The 18,005-nt window shown below is 34.8% G+C and overlaps 1 protein-coding gene across 1 annotated transcript in view; it reads right to left on the bottom strand.

The window, feature by feature from the left end:
* Window positions 1–2,288: 2,288 nt before the first annotated feature.
* Window positions 2,289–18,005, bottom strand: part of BMPR2 (bone morphogenetic protein receptor type 2) — a 214,924-nt gene continuing 199,207 nt past the window's right edge. Inside the window, exons 11-13 of the mRNA XM_032860059.1 lie at window positions 14,770–14,942; window positions 11,155–12,434; window positions 2,289–9,742 (exon numbers count right to left, since the gene is read on the bottom strand). Of these exons, the coding sequence (XP_032715950.1) occupies window positions 9,492–9,742; window positions 11,155–12,434; window positions 14,770–14,942 (1,704 nt within the window). The 3' untranslated portion in view covers window positions 2,289–9,491. The remainder of the gene's footprint in view (window positions 9,743–11,154; window positions 12,435–14,769; window positions 14,943–18,005) is intronic.

The raw sequence follows: 18,005 nt of genomic DNA on the forward strand, positions 1-18,005 counted from the left end.
TGTGTACTTCCATAATACACTGGACTTTCACTCTATCATAATACTTACAACCTGTACTATAATATTCTCCAAATCAACTATGAGCAAACTTGAGGGTGGGGCTGTGTCTTTTATCTACTATGGTACTTGTTACACACTGGGTGTTCAGAAATTTTTTTGATAAGCCTCTGAAAAAGGAACTTACTGATCACAATGAAAACTGCATTTTATTTGCAGTTTCTTTCATGCCCTCACTCTAATCACTTTCCTTTCTAATCTATCCTGCATACCTGTCAGTCCAAACTTCTTTAAAAATTCCTGTCAAGGTCCTTCCTAGCTAAGATTTGGTCTCCTCGTTGGCTACGACAGCAAGTCTAGACACCTGGGTCTGGTTTTCAAAAGATATTTGGATCTACTTCTTCTTTATTTCCAGTCCCTATTCTTCCTTATCTCTTTCTGGTCACTTCAAATTTCCTGCCTTCATTTTTCCTACTGAAACCCCACCTATCCTTTCAAGACTCTTCTCAATAATCATTTCCTCACTAAAGTCTTCTTTGGCTCTTTATACACATATTGAACATGTAGTTTACCACTAATTTGGGCACTTACATGTCATCTTGTTTGGATGTAACTATTTCTTCTTAGGCCTTTTCTCCTCCACAAGGTGGTTTAAGTTCCTGGGGGGCAGGAATAATACCATACTTTTTGGATCTCTCAGTATAGTAATAGTGATTCAATTTCAAAAAAATGAATAATAATACATTATAACAATAAAATGAAAGCTGCCCAAATATATAATTCAATTTGAAAAAGACTAGAAAATAAGGGGAAAATTCATTATTAGAATTAGAAAGATTAATCACTAGCTAAAGTTACATTTGCAGAGGCTGTAAACTAGGAAGATGGATCAGATAGGTATAGGTGTAAATGAAAATAATTTTACTTGTGAGAAGCTCTTATTAAAAGATTCAGTAGGTCATTATATATTTTTCCCAGGCCATCATATTTTCTCTAAGGACATTCAGTTATCATCCTGAATATTACATAGTGGGTCCTGTAGAGAATTGCAACAGTAGTCCATAACATTATATTGTTAAGGTAGGGCATGCAAATCAAAAGGGAAATGGTACCCCAAATCTATTATCCCTAAAATATTAAGTGCCTACAAGAGTAGGCCATGCTTCTCCTAAAACAAATAGTCCCTTGGCATCTACTTAAGGCAGGTCTGACACTTTTTTTTCTTTTGTAAAATTTTTATTATTTTTTTAAAGTAATCTCTACATGGGGCTTAAACTCACCCCAAGACCAAGGGTCACATGCTCTACCAACTGAGCCAGCCAGGCACCCCAGTCTAGCATTCTTTTAAAACATGGCTATCCTGTGAATTTATACAGGATCTTACTCCAGGACGCTTAGCTAATACAGTGAATTCATCTGGAGTCAAAAACAATATGGGGTCCCTGGGTGGCTCAGTCAGTTAAGTGTCTGCATTTGGCTTCGGTCATGATTCCAGGGTCCTGGAATTGAGTCCATCATCGGGCGTCTTGCTCAGCGGTGAACCTGCTTTCTCCCCCCACCTGCTGGTCCCCCTGCTTGTGCTCTTGCTGACAAACAAAATCTTTAAAAATATGTATGATGCCTTCACAAACTCATATTGCATTTTAACTTTTAAATGCAATATTTAGGACTTTTTATTGTAACTTTTAAATGCAAACAACTTTTAAATGCAATATTTAGGACTTAAATGCAATAAAAAGGACTTTTAAAAACATGAAGATCTAACTTAAAAGATTATTTGATGATGTTTAGTACAAACACATCAATGTTAGGCCAGTAGAGACAGTTGTTTTGGTACCTGCTAGCATTTCAGTAACAGCAAATTGCTTCATGTATGTTCCTGGCCATTCTTTTTACTGCTGGGCCATTCTTGCTTTTATTTTTGAATTTTCTTGCCATAACCAGAGATTTAAAACTATTAGTTCAAAGCAAAATGGGAAATACACTGAATCCCATTTTACCAGTTCTGTGGCTTTGGACAAGATATTTAACTTCCCCGAACCAATTTTCTAATTTTTAAAATGGGGACAATGTGTATTTTATTTATTCTACATATGTAGAATTAACTACCACAGTGCCTAGTATACAGAAAGTGTGCAACTATTATTCTAATGTTACTTGATTTTTTAAAACTGTATCATATTGAGTAATGAGTATATTAAAACATTTACTATTCTGGTGCAAAACACCTAAAATATCACACTAACAGTCATAATTTCTGGGGACCTAATAAAATCAAAAGATACAATTACTGTTGTCATTAATATGATCTTTAATAAATGGAATAATGCACCATTTTACAGCAAGCCTTTTTTAAACCTAAAGAACTGTCTTAAAATTTCCTTCTCCAATGTCTCTGTAGCAATACAATCTTTTTATTTAGGTTTATATATATCAAAGCATTTACTTACAATTATTCATAAAAAACTCTTTAGTGGCTTAATGTCAGCTTTCATAGTGGCATCCATAGATAATACAAAAGAAAAGTGATTTGCTTTATTTCATACTCACACTGATCCATCAAACACAACTTACACAGCATAGCAAGGTCTCAGACGGCTTTTACAAAAGCAAAATAACTGAAAGTAATTATTCATAAATTCATATGATATTCTATCTGTAATGTAAGAGCAAAACACACCAACAAAAGATACCCGTTAACAAGAAAGAGGGTTCTGAGGAATTGCCAATATTTTTCAGCCTTTCTTATTCCAGGAAAGCATCCTCAGAAATGAATACTCTGTAGCTTATGTTTCTCCTGTCCATTCAGAAAAAGCACGGCAGCTACACATCTCCATGTTTCAGCTACTACAATACCCTAAGAGTTAGTGTACTTTACAATTATCCACTTATCTTCATTTGAAAAATTATCAACAGAAAATTAAGGATGATTCCAGCTTATACAAACACTTACACAATATAATTTCCATGGAAACATGACGAGGCATACAAAAACTTTAAATAAATAAATGTGACGAGAAAAAGAAAAGCCACAGAAGCCAAGCAATTCAATTTTAACCAGAACCTATCTTTGAATTGCATCTTTTAGTAATTTAGTTTTCTTACTATTAAGCTCCTTTAAAAATATGTTTCCCTATCATACTTAAGAGGATTGGTAATAAGATGGAGAGCCTGAGACAAGAGACTGGTTACAAATAACTTCACTGCTAGGATTTTAAGTATACAGCATATCAATTTGGAGCTTTGATTTGTCTGATTGAAGGAAAAATTCTATTTGGATATAACAAGGTGATAAACAGCTTACCATAGGTTACCTCCTCAAAACCATCCAAACTATTACTAAGGCTATAAACTCATTAATTCACTTTTAGAAGAGTTTTATAATGTTGAATTACCTCAAGAAAATTTTATCTCAGGGGAATAACTTTACTAAGTTCTCCTATTAAAAAACAAAGCAAAATGAAATGATTTGTCCCATCACGTATAACCATTTACCCAAAGAAGAGAAATGGTTTTAAGATGGTGCTTCAACTCTAAGGCCTAAATAGGCTGCAACATGTAGCCAGTTAGTTGAGTCATTTCCCTCTACTCAGTAACTACAGAACTGGGCAGGTTTTTATAATTAATGAAATCTGATGTTATGTCTATGTAAATTAAGTCAAATCATAAGATGAAACATTAAATGAACTGTATGTGCAACAAACACTTTAAATATTCAACTGGACTAATTGCTTGTTTGTTACCAATTAGTTTCTCGTGTGCAAAGGATGAAAAGGGCCCTGAGTTTTTAAGTAATATTATGTCTATAGAATGAGTCTAACACATGAAGATGTTTCTGAAATCTAAAAGTACAAAAAAAAAAAAAGGAAAAAACCTACATGTTGCCTTTTGAAACATTTTTAAAAAGTTGTAATTTTTTAAAAAATTCAATCATAAAATGGATGCCCTAGTGACGTGATTTATTTCTTAAGATTTCTTCTCTTAAACTTTAGAATCTGGGTTACAAATTAAGTTAAAAAAAAAAAGAATATCACTACAATTAATAGTAGCACTATGAACATCACATAATAACAGAATTGGAATTTTCAAAATATGATAGATTTATTTGGGGCATAATTCTAATACACAGCATTAAATCTTCTGAATTACTTACTTTCAAATGTATCAGCCATGAGATAAAATCCTGGATTTTTCTTTATATGCACAAACACTCAACTTTAACCAGCCACTTAAAAGTTAAATGAAAGTTGTTATAGTCCAATCTATGTTGCAAAATAATAAGTATTTCAAAAGTGGTCTGCAAAAATGTCCATAGATAATACCTGATTATTGTAAGGTTTTTGAAAGGTAATCTTGCATTTTGTGTTTAATATTTGATACAAGGAAAAGTGTAAAATGTGGCTCAATTGTAATGCTAAGCTTGCTGCAATATAGGTTAAACATTTTAATGGCAAAATTATATACAATTCTGTATGCATGGCTTTTTAGTTATAACTAATGAGAATATAAAATTATAAAACTCCACAATTTAGTAGGAAGTGTTAGATAATACAAAACTCAAATTAAGTGCTGATTTTCTGACAATCTGATGGTTGGATCCATTGTCAAACAATTCAGATGTTACTACATCTCAAATTCTCAATTCTATCCTACTGAACTATTATTTAAATGGGAGTAATGAATTCAAATATAATGTAAAATATAATTTTAGGTATTCTTAAGTATAAATAATTATTAAAATAGGGCTGAGAAGGAAATGCTAAGGGAACCAAAGCAGTTTTGTCTGAAGAACTGAGACTTAGATGTTAATTGAGAAGCTTGAAGCATAATGAAAAATAACAATACTGGAGAAGATGGCCAACTGTTCTTTTTTTTTCTTTTAACTGCTGGAGGAGACAAATGCACATAAAATGAAACAGGAGGGAAGCAGAATAGACATAAAGAAAACTCTCCTGACACAGAAGATTGCAACTCAGATAAGTAAGGGATATAGTAAGTCAGACACAAACTAAAAGGCAGTTGAAGGAAAGTAATGGGTAGGTGCACCAGAGCACCCTGAGATTTCCTTTCTTCTATACTAGTTTAATCTGAGAAGTTATAGAAAAGCCTTCTTTTGATAATAACATTTGTGAAACTAGCTCAAACAGTGATTTGCCAGATTTACTAAGTCAAGGAGTATATTTAAGAGTGGATCATGCAAGGTAGTTTTGGTTAACATTTGCATAGTTCAGAATCTACAAATTAAAATGCAATTTTATCTGCTGAAGAGTGAACTGACAGCAAAAGGTATATTTAGAAACATCTCAGTCTGAAAAAAACTCCTGGGGTGTGTGTGGGAGTGTTACACAGGTCTAGATAATCAACTGTGTGTACAATTTCTAATAAGTTAGCTTGGAAGATAAAGTAATATATAAAGCAATCTGTGAATAGTTATACAATGACCTGCACATAACTGGTAGTAAGTTCAACATAAATTTATAGAAGGCTGTTCAGGAATACAATGTAATCTCAAGTTCTAGGAGCTAACTGCCTCCAATGAAATATTCATTTCCATAAATATTGAAAAAATAAACAAAAAAATTTATTGAAGTATTCTTCCATTTTAAATGACTTTGAGGATGGAAAGTTCAGCAAATAGCTGTGGCCTACCAGGTATTCTATTTGGCATTAGATGCCAAACTTGAAAATATTTTAAATAAAAACACTTGCCAAATTTTGTGACAATTCCCTCTGAAACACATACTTACTTGAGTGCTCCTACCTTTCTTTAATTATTTTCACATTCAGAACCAATGTACATATTCTGCAATAAGTGGGTACGTGTAAGAAAGCTATTGAAACTGCTTTGTAAAAAAAGATACCTTTGTATCCTTTCTATGTCCTCCTCAATTAGCTCTTTGGATCAGCAAAATCTTCTCTAAGTCATTACAAGCAGAAATTTTCAAGATGGAGTCAAAGGATTGATGAGACTTAAAATCCATGTTAAATTAATTCCTCCAAGTCAAGTATGGAATCAATTTAGGGAAAAATCTTCGTTTTCATAAGCCACCTTCACTTTCCCCTTAAAATTTACTTTACCTTTAGTTCTACAATGCAAAAATATTAGGAGTAAAGAGAAGAGAAATAATTTTAGGATTCATGATGGCAGACGTGGGATTGAATTTCATCTTGAATTAGTAATTATTTCTCAAGCAACAGCCAGCATAGACATGTCCACATGTCTTATGTTCGTCTAACTTTGAAAGTGATTAAGGTATCTGGTTTGGCCTATATACAAGCCACATTTGTGCTGGAGTGTAATGACTGAATTTCTTACAAAATGTCACTATATCACACATCCTGTCACAGAGTGTGTAGGCAGTGTGGTGTGGATGAGAGAGATGTGGAGAGGCAAACCCAAGTTAAAATCTAGCTTTCTCTATTACTAGGATGTGGAACTTGGGCAAATGACTTAGCTTTTCTTTGCTTCAATTTCCTCAATCTGTAAAGTGGAAATATTAACTATGATCTTTAAATAGTTGCTATGAGGATTAAAAGAGTTGTGTATGTATATCCCAGCATTCAGTATATAACAAATCGTCAGTTACTGTTATTCAAATCCTGTGCCCTTTCATAATATTTTACACTGATATTGGTTTCTTTTTCCCCAAATTATGAATTTAAAAAGGAGGAACATTGTTAGGAATTATGATTAAATAATTTTTGTCTAAACCCAATTCAAATCAAGTTCTTTAAATGATCTAGTTCTGACATACAGTTAGGATAGTTCAGGGAATTAATATTAGGATTTGATTACCTATTATGATGCTTTTAAGGTTGTAAAACTAGCAAAGTGAATTTTAATATCTTTTTCATTAAATGGCCTTTATTTAAAGGATCCAAATGCTTTTCTACATGCAAAATATTGTGACAGCAGTTAAATATTCGCTTTAAGAAACATTATTAGATGAATAAAGTTAGCAAATATTTTAAGTAATTTTGCTTCCATGTATATTACAGATTCTAAATTGGTCTGATGTACAATTTTTACTCTTCCTATTTTTTAAGGATCTACTAAAAAAACTAGGGAAAGAAAATTATTTGTTTTAAACATGCTTGCATGAAATGGGAAACTTAAAAGGATCCTTTTATTTTGGTATATTAATTCCTGAAAGCATTTTATTATTAAACATCAAAAAAAAAAAAAAAAGATGCTGGAAAAATTACAACCAAGTAGCCTAAACACAAAGTAATGTAGGATAACTTCGGTCAGGAAACCATCAGTTAGATCTCAAATGGTCATTTATCCTCAATTGGAGAAGGAATGTAATTTACTTTGATTCAAAGATATCCTACACGTGTTTGAAAATAATGAAATGCAGTTTAAAGACATTTAAAGGCAAGAGAACTAAGTGAAAATCTGGTGAGAAAGATATAAATAATTTGTTACATAGATAGGAAAATAATTATGCCAGAAGACTGAAAAATGTTAAGTATCTGAATCAAGAGAAGGTCCAATAAAACACAAAAGGTGGATATCCTGGGCACTAAAAAAATCATCTTAATTCTAAAAATTCAAAACTGTGTTCAGCCATCCATCATCAGCATAAATGTGAAGTATTATAACATCTAACTCATAGGATTATAGGATTATAATAGATGACAAAAAAACAGAAGTAAATTAAAAATATCTTGGACAGCAAATTGGGAAACTTATGTTATCTTTAGCTAAATGATGAAGATAGAGGAATACAAGTGAGAAAACATTGTTCAGGAGATAAAAACCTAAAAGCAAGAATATGGGCATTTGTGTTTTTCTCTTAGCTTTTTCATTTCAGAGAAATCTTAGAACTTAGTTAAATAACATCTATTAAGTACTCTGAGAATCTGGAAAAATTAAGTGAGATCATCACTGTTTGCAAATTGATAGAAAATAATTTGTGCTTATAAAAAAAGTCCCTTATTTGACATAAAGTGCTTTATTTAAAAAAAAACAAAACATGCTGAGGTTGTTGTTTAGAGATAACTATCAGTAAGGAAAGAAGCAAAGGAAGCTTTTAAAAAACAATATGACTTGAAGGATACTTAATATGTTATCACTAAAAGGTATATTCTAATATAATGTAAATAACAAATGCTGCTCATATATCAAAGATCATAGGAAAAGCTGGGAAAAAGACAAATTATGAAAATGGGGTTAGTGAAGAAACAGTTTTGAAAAAAGAGAGGTAAGCCTCAGTCTGCTCAAAAATGATAGGTTTGGCAGCAATCTTTCCTTCCACAGGGATTTGGCATGCCAGATGAATGATTTTTCCACACAGTGTTTTAGGTCATGGGAAGAGGAATCATTTTCAGATAAAGTCACCAGGCATTGCATGGGAAGAGAATAAAAAGTTACTACTGGTTCGAAACTATGAATTACTTTTGAAGTTATTTTAAATAGGAAATGTAATTTTATTTGAGTCAAAGATGGCCTATTCAGAGAATGAAGGCTCTAACACTATATAGTCCTAACCATCTACCTACTTAAAAATTCCTTATAAGTATAGCTCTATAAGTTTTCTGATAAAAATGTGCTTCTTAAATAAATGAATATGGATCATGAACATACATATAAAAATAAAATAAAATGAAGAAAGGCTAATATTTGACTTCGTTTACTTTGTTCTATGCTCTCTTACGAACTTCCAAAAACCAGAACCAAATAGGTTTATTAAAATGCCTGGAAAGAAACATTTAGGACTTGGAAGGTTAAAAGAAATGGCATTTCAAGTTAGGTTTTGGTAGTTCCTTTTTTAGAGCCCTTTGAGACAATGTTTCTGCATTCTCCATAAGGAAAGAGAAAGCAAGAAATCAGGTAGCTGCTCTCTCTTGTGCAAAAATCACTGCCATAGAACTGACCTGCCAAAAGTATGGGGGTTGGGGCAGAAAAATGTATTTACTATGGAAGAATGTGTGCTCTGTTAGGAAGAGAGCTTACAAGAAAGCTTATTTGTGGACTATAGACTATTGCACGTTCAACAAAACACAAGAGAAAAGAATGTCCAACAGATAATATGTTCAGGAACAGTTCATCATATAAACTAGCTTGTGCCCAGAAATAAAACATGGATACCAGACACCACTGCAGTCAAACCTGTCTTAATTTGCTTCTGTTTTAATGACCTTTAGAAACTGGTCCAAACTGATTATCAGCAATACATTGTTTTTGCTTTTTTTCTTAAAAAAATATTTTGAGACCACTTTTGATACACACACATATAATTCTGTGGTCATAACAGACAAATATAACTTTAATGAGACTAAACAAAAGTGCAAAACTTAAAAAAAACAAAATTAAAAAATATGGAAGCATAAGCTAAATTTTTCTGCATAGCTGAAATCTATTTAAAGCAAGTCCTGTTGCAGGGTGGGAGAGGGTACTGACAGGAAGATAAAGCAGTTTTTTTTTTAAATGTCTTCTGCACGTTTAAATGATGCAAAAAATAATTTTACTCCATAGGCTTGAAAATATTTCACAGACAGTTCATTCCTATATCTTTAGAGACCATGGTTGTGGCAGTGCCTCCTTCTGCAAGGTAAACTGCGGTGCTGGATTTGGAATGAACTGCCCTGTCACTGCCATTGTTGTTGACCTCACAGTCCAGTGGTTCAGTGGAGATGACCCACGTGGAGGGGCGCCACCGCTTAAGAGAATAGGGAGTTTTCACACGTTTCTTAATCTTTTCACCAGATCCTGATTTGCCATCTTGTGTTGACTCACCGACTGGAAATAAAAGGACAGGAAAATAAACTATATATAAAGAAACTATTAAATAGTAAGAAATTAGGGTTGTAACTCAAGAACAGATCAAACTAGTATCTGCAGGAGGTATTAATAGACATTACTTGAAATCCATGATGCCAGGCAATTATTTTCTAGGCAAACCTTAACCAACTTATTCTGAGACTCTTTAAGCCCAATCGTTTTCATAACTGGTTGGATTATTCTATTGGGTAAGCAAAAACAGAGGAGAAAATTGGAAGTTTTCAGCTGTATTCTCAAATTCTTTGCTTGTTGGTAGTGTTCCTAACTTGGCAAAACGCATTTAATCATTCTACTTAATGTTCAAAGCAGATCAAGTTTTAAAGGTACATGGCATATAATATTTTCAGAAGAATGATATAAATACTATAGTATTAATTTTCTAGTAATTTCCCCTTCCCACAACTGACAAGACATTTTATTGCTATGGAGCCCTGATATAGGGTGTATCAACTGGTCTATAATACAAGCCACTTAAACAAGGGGATAGATTCTACTGATTTTTTTCTTTTTTTAAGTAAACTCTAGGCTCACATGGAGCTCAAACTCATATGCCAAGGTCAAGTTGCATGCTCCACTGACTGAGCCAGCCAGGTGCCCCTACTGATTAATTTCTGAGAGCCAAATCCCTTTAGGCCATTTTGTAGTCCTTGACAACAACCATAAAACATGAATGCTTTTTTTCATAAAGTGCTATCAGCCTAAAAGAGAAATCACTTGTATAATGTTGTCTATTAAAGATTTTGGTGTGCTGTCTTGTGTTACAATCCCTTTAGAGCTAGAAACCATGTATCGAGTTATCTGTCTAGGGGACCTGTGGCAAGATGCCATAGGCAGGCAGGAGGCTCAACACATAACTCTTGGACAAGATGACACTAAAAAAAAATCCCCCAAAAACCAAGAACTTCAGTTTAAAAAAAAAAAATGATTTTTTCTAATTTTCTCCAGACTTTAAAGATTTAAGGTTAGTCTGATAAAATCTAGATAAAATATAATAGATATTAATATACTCAACAACTGTTTCAAAGTTCTACTGACATCGTTTTACCTGGAGCTTTACAACTCATATTTACTTAGTTTCAACCATCCACAGCAAGTACGTGAACTGCATTATGAACCAGCAGCTATGTACGGCATGTGTTAAAGTTGGTATTAAGTTCTGACTGTGTGACATTGTCTAATTACCAACAACAAAAAATTACTTTTTTTCTTTACAACAGTCTGATTACTTTTGAGTCCAACCAAGTGGCTTACCATGTTTCCAAAAGCGGTAAAATAAGTAATTGCTAGTTGAAAACACAATTTAATTTTATCTACGTAATTAAACGGTCCCAAAAGACAAGCAGGAGAGATTAAATGACCTCTTCACTTACACTGCAAACCGCTGCCATCAAGGACATTTGTGGCTGAAAGATCCAGAGAATTAGGCCTCTGTGCTTTTCTGGGTTTTGATGGTCCAGGATCTGCTACTGTGCTTGGAACACCCTGTGTAGGAACATCTTGCTCTGAACATGGATTACTGTTGTTGTTATTGGAATTAGTTCGGCCACCTTCCAGTGGCCGATCCCTCCTGTCCACGAGACGATCGAGAACACCTTCATCATGGCCAGCCTGTTGCTCTCGTCTCAGTAAAGGTTCATGTTCATCAGGACTGGAATTAATATTCAGTCGGGTATCCTCACTAATGAATTGATTCTGCAGCATTTCTTGGCCCCTGTGTGCCACTGTGTTGGCTGTCTGGCCAGATGGTACTGCCCCATTAACATACTGGGTAGTGGCAGTATGGGAGTTAACAGTGTGGTTTCTACCTGCCACACCATTCAGGGTGACTGTCACCACATGAGGTTCTGCAGCATTGATTGTATTCATCTTGGCAACTCCAGTTTCTACTTGTTTCAAGTTTGATTTGTGCTTGCTGCCAAATTTCAGCCGGGGCTCCTTTGTTGAATTTTTGGTGTTTAAAGGCAAACTAGTAGGTCTCTTAGGAAGGTTTTGTTGCTTGGGCAAAGGATAGATCTGAGCAGGTGGAACATCTGGAATTAAACACGCCTGGCCATTTGCAGCTTGTGTGAAGTCCTGCTGTCCAGTCGCTTCCACTGCAAGTTTTATGAGTGGGTAAAGCAAGCTAGAGCTGGTGCTGCTCAGTGGGTCTGGCCCACTGAACTGTTTAAGAGAATGCTCCATGAGATTCTCATCAGAACTTTCCTTGAGGTTCTTATCAACTTCTTTTGGGTCCAGCTTGTTGGTCTCCAAGTCTTCTTCCGTAAGTTGTAAGCAGACAGGGGTTGGCCCAATGGGCTGTGAAACATTGGTGGCATGCAGATTTGTTTCATCTGAGTATGGCATCTCAGATATAGTGGTCATGCCAGTGCTTGGAGTGAGGCCAGTGGTGTTTGTGGTTGTTGTGTTGGTGGACAGGCTGGTGACGCTTGTTTCAGGGCTGGGGATTCGAGCTTGTGCTTGCTGCCGTTCATAGTTAATTGAATTTCGGTTCTTTTCCCCTATAGTCAAAGGTGTGCTAGACATCGAATGTTCGGAGGAAATATTCTTCACAATGCTGTCAGTATGATGGATAGAGTCTTCAATATATGAGGAAGAAGAATAATCTGGATAAGGGCCAATCTTTGGCACACGCCTATTGTGTGACAGGTTGCTTAAAGACAGAAAAAAAGTGCCACACTGAGAATGTACACTTATGGCAAACTGACCCTCCAAGTTTAATACCTCTGATTTTAAAGGATGAACTGCTTTTTATTTTATTCCTAACCACACTGCATTAGAGGTAATGTAAAAATTCTGATCACACAATTAAGTGTCAATTAATAACTTGCTAAATGCTAGTTTTTTTTTTTCCAAAGATATCATTTATTTATTTGAGAGAGAGAGCACACAAGAGAGAGAGCAAGAGTTGAAGAGAGGGGCAGAGGGAGAGAAAGAAGCAGACTCCCCACTGAGCCCAGAGCCCAGCGGGGCTCAATCCTGGGACCCTGAGATCATGACCTGAGCCAAATGCAGACACTTAACCAAATTAGTCACCCAGGTGCCCCTAAATGCTAGTTTTTTATGAAATAAGACTACTGAAAATCTAGTGGATCTAGATATGATTTTTATGGATGTTCATTATTTTGGTTTATAAGGGTTAATTTAAAAAATCTCCCCTATAGCTTTGTAACATTACCAAATACATCTTTATGAACTGTATACTTGTACAACCAGATATAAAGATTCATGAGAGGAGGAGCCACTATATGTTTCTTTTGTACTCCTACAATCCTAGATACATAGTGGCGACTCAATAAATACTTTACCAATTAAATTACAACAGCCAAATGGTAAAAAGAATATAAGCTTTTAGGTTCTTCCAAAGTGCTTCCATGCTTCCATTAAGAGGAAGTCTAGCAATGGAATGTATCTTTCTGGGGGTAAATTGAGCCATATCAATGAAACTTCTACAGACTAAGAGTATAAGACAGAATGTGACATTCAGATAAAGGAACAATTCAGAACTCCACTCCAGTTATCAAGAGTTCTTCACAATCCTTATCATACCTTGAGAGGGATGGTTCTTAAGCATCACACTAAATATATTTAGGTCATTTAAAATAAAGGCAGGAAAAAAATAAAATAAAGGCAGGGATAGCTTTAACTAATCAATGGGAACAATAATAGATACAAATATTAGGAGAAAAGCAGCAGCTCAAGGAGAATGACAGGAGGGCGAAGAATAAAAAAAGTAGTTGTATAGTGCATGATTTCAGGGAAACTATTTAGAAATGACTGTGGACATGAGAAACAGCATGTTATAACACAGAGCTGAATGACTTAGGGGGTGAAAAATGGTCACTACAAGGGAGGGTCCCATCAAGGATTTCTTACCATTCAGGAAAAGTTTAAAAGTACTTAGAGTTAAAAGTAACTTACTCCTGAGAGAGGTACAAATAACATGCTAGAGCACACAGAAAATACAGAGATCAGGGGAGACAGAAGCAGAAGACTATCCTCAAGTGGCATAAAGTACGAAAATTTGAATTTAGGATTGCTAGTCTTTACCTTCCTTGACTTGCTGAAATATAAGGGATAAGGGTTCACATGCTGAAGCTAATTCAGTCCAAACACAAGCAGTGGAAACCCAATTCTGGGTCTATAGTTCATAACACAAATTGCTCTTAGAAATTAGATAGAAAATAGCAAAAAAATAATTCAATAATCAAGTATGGTTTTATCTCAATTTTCTCTGGTAACTCTTTCCTGGGTGCTTTTCTGAAAAATTTTAACATGTATTAAATAAAATGACAAATTTTGGGGAAAACATTCCCCCAAACATGGAACAAAGAAACATAGGTTACATTATCTGAAAGTTGCAATTTTTTAAAGGGATTTTTTTAAAAGCCCTTTTATTTAGAATGAAAGATCATAATTTAACAAAGAGATGTCTCATAAAGTAACATTCATGATGGGATAGAAAAACCTAATGAATTGCTTCCATGTTAAGTAGTAGTAGGATATTCTATAAACAAAAGAGCATTGGATAGGAAGACTGAAATCTTGGTGTCTAGTGAAACAGTGGTTAAATAGCCAATTTCATAGTTCTAGTCTCCCTAAAAATAAATAAATAAATAAAAAGTAAGAGAAAGAAATAATGGCAACAAATGATAAATGAGACAATATATGCAGAAGTGCTTATAAACTTTTGGAACTATGAAGATGTTTTGCCTTTATAATTTTAGGGAAGTAGGAGCATTAATAAAGACTAACCTCTTTAACTATATCTTGAGATATTAAAAAAATCACAAATTCCAGCTTGCACTTATGCCAAACAAAAATCTCTAGCAAAAAAATGGGCATATTGAAAGAAATGCCACAATGTTAGACTGTATGAATTAATCACTGTCTTTTTAGACTGGTTTAATAGTACTTTTTCCCTAATCTCTGTTTAGTCTCAGTTTTCAATACTGGCTGATGAATGTCAAACCCCTCCAAGGTCTTACCGCTCATTCTGCATAGCAGTAGACATGGGATTGACTGTTGGGCTCACAGATTTGTTTCTTTCCCATATCATCATAAGTTCAGCCATTCGCTCCTCAGCACACTGTGCAGTAAGCCGGGCCTCCGCATCCTGGTCCCAACAGTCTTCGATTGTCTCCTTGAGTGACCTCACTGCCTATAATAAAGTACATGTCAAAAAGTATATCTTTAAAAAAAAAAAAAAACTAAGATTTTTAGTGACATGAGGTAAAAGAAAAATCAATTATCTTTAACCAATATTTTACATAGCTATAATAAAATATTTTAGACTTCAGAGATTTGTAAAGGGTCATTTTTCTCAAAAGATGAGGAACTTAATATAAGCAAACAAGGAAGGTTTAACTTAACTCCTAAAGAATTAGCCATAAATGTGAGCGAATTGTAAAAAGTTACGTGGTTCATCAAGGTCACAGGTTTCTGACATTGTTTGTTCATTGTTATTTCTATCAAAAGCCACTAATTCCACTTAAAAAATGAGTTTTGAGTTTGATGGAATTTTGGCACCAGGCTATCTTCAATCTCTAGGTTAGCTTTTTTACGCCTGGTAAAGAGTACTTCACTCTAACTGTGAAGTTTAAAGACTTGGCATTTTCTTTTTCTTTAAACTAATTTCAGTGATAGTATCAAAAGCAGTCTATTCTGTAGTATTCATCGTTATCAGCAATGAACAAGAGTCTCCCTTTTGGGGAAAGTTGGTTTGAACTTCCTTTTTTAAAAACAGATTTCATAAACTGTCATCCAGAATCCTTTCAGACTTGTTTTTTGGACTTGTGTTTATTAGGCTTCAAAGCTTTTTGCTGCAGATATTCACAGTTCTTGCACTTTTAAAATGCTTTCAAAAAAATTAAGATGAGGGTTGCCAGATCTAAAAAATAATGTAGAATATCACTTAATTTTAATGTTTTAGATAACTGACAAATCATTTTTAGTATGTATTCCACGCAATGCTTAATCTGGGCATTTTATCTTACAAGCCTCTTTTAGGCTAAAATCCTTGTTAGCTTTCTTGGCAATGTTTTTAGTGTTTTCCTAATAATTTGTGTTCTCTAACAAACAAATCTTAACCTGTAAGAAATCTGATGGTGTTTGTTGTGGGCATATGCTAAATGAATATCCACACATGGCCCACCCTTGATACCATCTTTCTTGCTCCCTTAGCTCTTAAGCTGCCTGCCTCAGTGTGGCATTGCTGGTTCCCCAATTCTGACCGCAGCACAAATCCAAAACCTATCTTTTAAGGCTGAAATTTACACTGATTTTTTTAAAAAAAGATTTTATTTATTTGACAGACAGAGATCACAAGTAGGCAGAGAGGCAGGCAGAGCGGGGGTGAAAGAGGGGGGAAGCAGGCTCTTCGCTGGGCAGAGAGCCCGATGTGGGGCTTGATCCCAGGACCCTGGGATCATGAACTGAGCTGAAGGCAGAGGCTTTAACCCACTGAGCCACCCAGGCGCCCCTAACACTGACTTTTAAAAAGATTTATTTATTTATTTGAGGGGGTGAGGGGCAAAGGGAAAGAGAGAGTGTGAAGCAGGCTCCTCACTGAGGGTGGCGCCCACGGTGGCGCTTGATCTCATGACCCTGAGATCATGACCTGAGCCAAAATCAAGAGCTGGATGCTTAACTGACTGTGCCACCCAGGCGCCCCTACACTGAATTTTGAAATCTATTTGAATGTATGTTCCAGGCTCTGACTTTTGAGTAAAAATTAAAATTTAAACAAAAGATATAGATATCAATTAATAATCCTCTCATTAAATAATCATCTACCTATTTCTCAAAATTTGGAAGAACCTGAAGAATAGAGAGTGATCATCTGGAGTTTAAGGAAAACTACTCCCCTGAGGTAGAAGTTTGGTGTTTATGTTAGAAGTACAACTGAATCTGTTATTTATGGTAGTCAGGTTCTACAAAGTTGCAGTAAATGCTGAATTAGTGAACACTGAACCATTTCTCCTAGGGGAAATATAAGGTTAGGTTCCTGTGAGCCTTTGGCCACAACATTTTTGTCAACTGATCAATACATTATCTTGTTTTACTTGTTTTTTTTTGTTTAAAGATACCTTTAAAAATAGGTATTATTAATTTTATTAACTGTGCTCATGACCAACAGCATTCTACATCATCCCCTAACAAAGTAAATCTAGCACAATTTTTCCTTCTTCAAAAGGCATATCAGAGCCTTCCAGTGCTTATGAACACTACTCAGCCCTTTAGCACTATACATGGGAGCTATTTTAAACCAGAAATCACTAACAAAATGCCCCTAAAATGTGAGAAATACACAAAATAGCAAAAAGGACATCTATTTATAGTATAAGATGAAACAAAAAGGCAGAGGACCTGTTGACCTCAGTTGGGAACATGTATATCTGGTAACTTAAGTTTTTCGCTGCTCTGTGTATATCCATGAATGATCATAAAAGCATTCAGAATATTGGCTTTGGGGGCACCTGGGTGGCTCAGTGGGTTAAAGCCTCTGCCTTCGGCTCAGGTCATGGTCTCAGGGTCCTGGGATCGAGCCCCGCATCGGGTTCTCTCTGCTCAGCAGGGAGCCTGCTTCCCCCTCTCTCTCTGCCTGCCTCTCTACTTGTGATCTCTCACTGTCAAATAAATAAATAAAATCTTAAAAAAAAAAAAAAAGAATATTGGCTTGGGATTACAAATCAATTTTAGCAAGCAGTCGAATTCCAAATACGAAATCCATCAACATGAGAAAAAACTATATGTAATGGATTTAAAACTGACTTGGATTTGAAAATAACAGAAGGAGTTCAGATATCAGCAATTTTTTTTTATAAATATACTTCTAAAAATAGTTACACATTTATCTTAGTGGATTTTGATATTGGTTTGATAAAATGAACTGGTCTTTCAATTTTGAAACAATTTCAAAAATTTTTTATAAATATATTTAATGTTCCAATGGCAGCATAATTATAGATGCTATCTAACACTTTTCTTATCTTTCACGGATTTGACATTTTAGAAGATTATAGGCCAATTATTTTTTTTAAAAGGACTCATTTATTATTTGTGGGAGAGAGCAAGAGAATGGGGCTGGGGGAGGGAAGGACAAAGGGAGAAGGAGAGAAAGAGTCTCAAGCAGACTTCTGCTGAGCATGAGTCCCCATGTGGGGGCTCAATCCCACAAACCTGAGATCATGACCCAAGCCGAAATCAACAGTCAGATGTTTAA

Source organism: Lontra canadensis, unplaced genomic scaffold, assembly GCF_010015895.1.
Source record: "Lontra canadensis isolate GAN:19392208 unplaced genomic scaffold, GSC_riverotter_1.0 scaffold18, whole genome shotgun sequence".
In the NCBI taxonomy this organism is placed as follows: Eukaryota; Metazoa; Chordata; class Mammalia; order Carnivora; family Mustelidae; genus Lontra; species Lontra canadensis.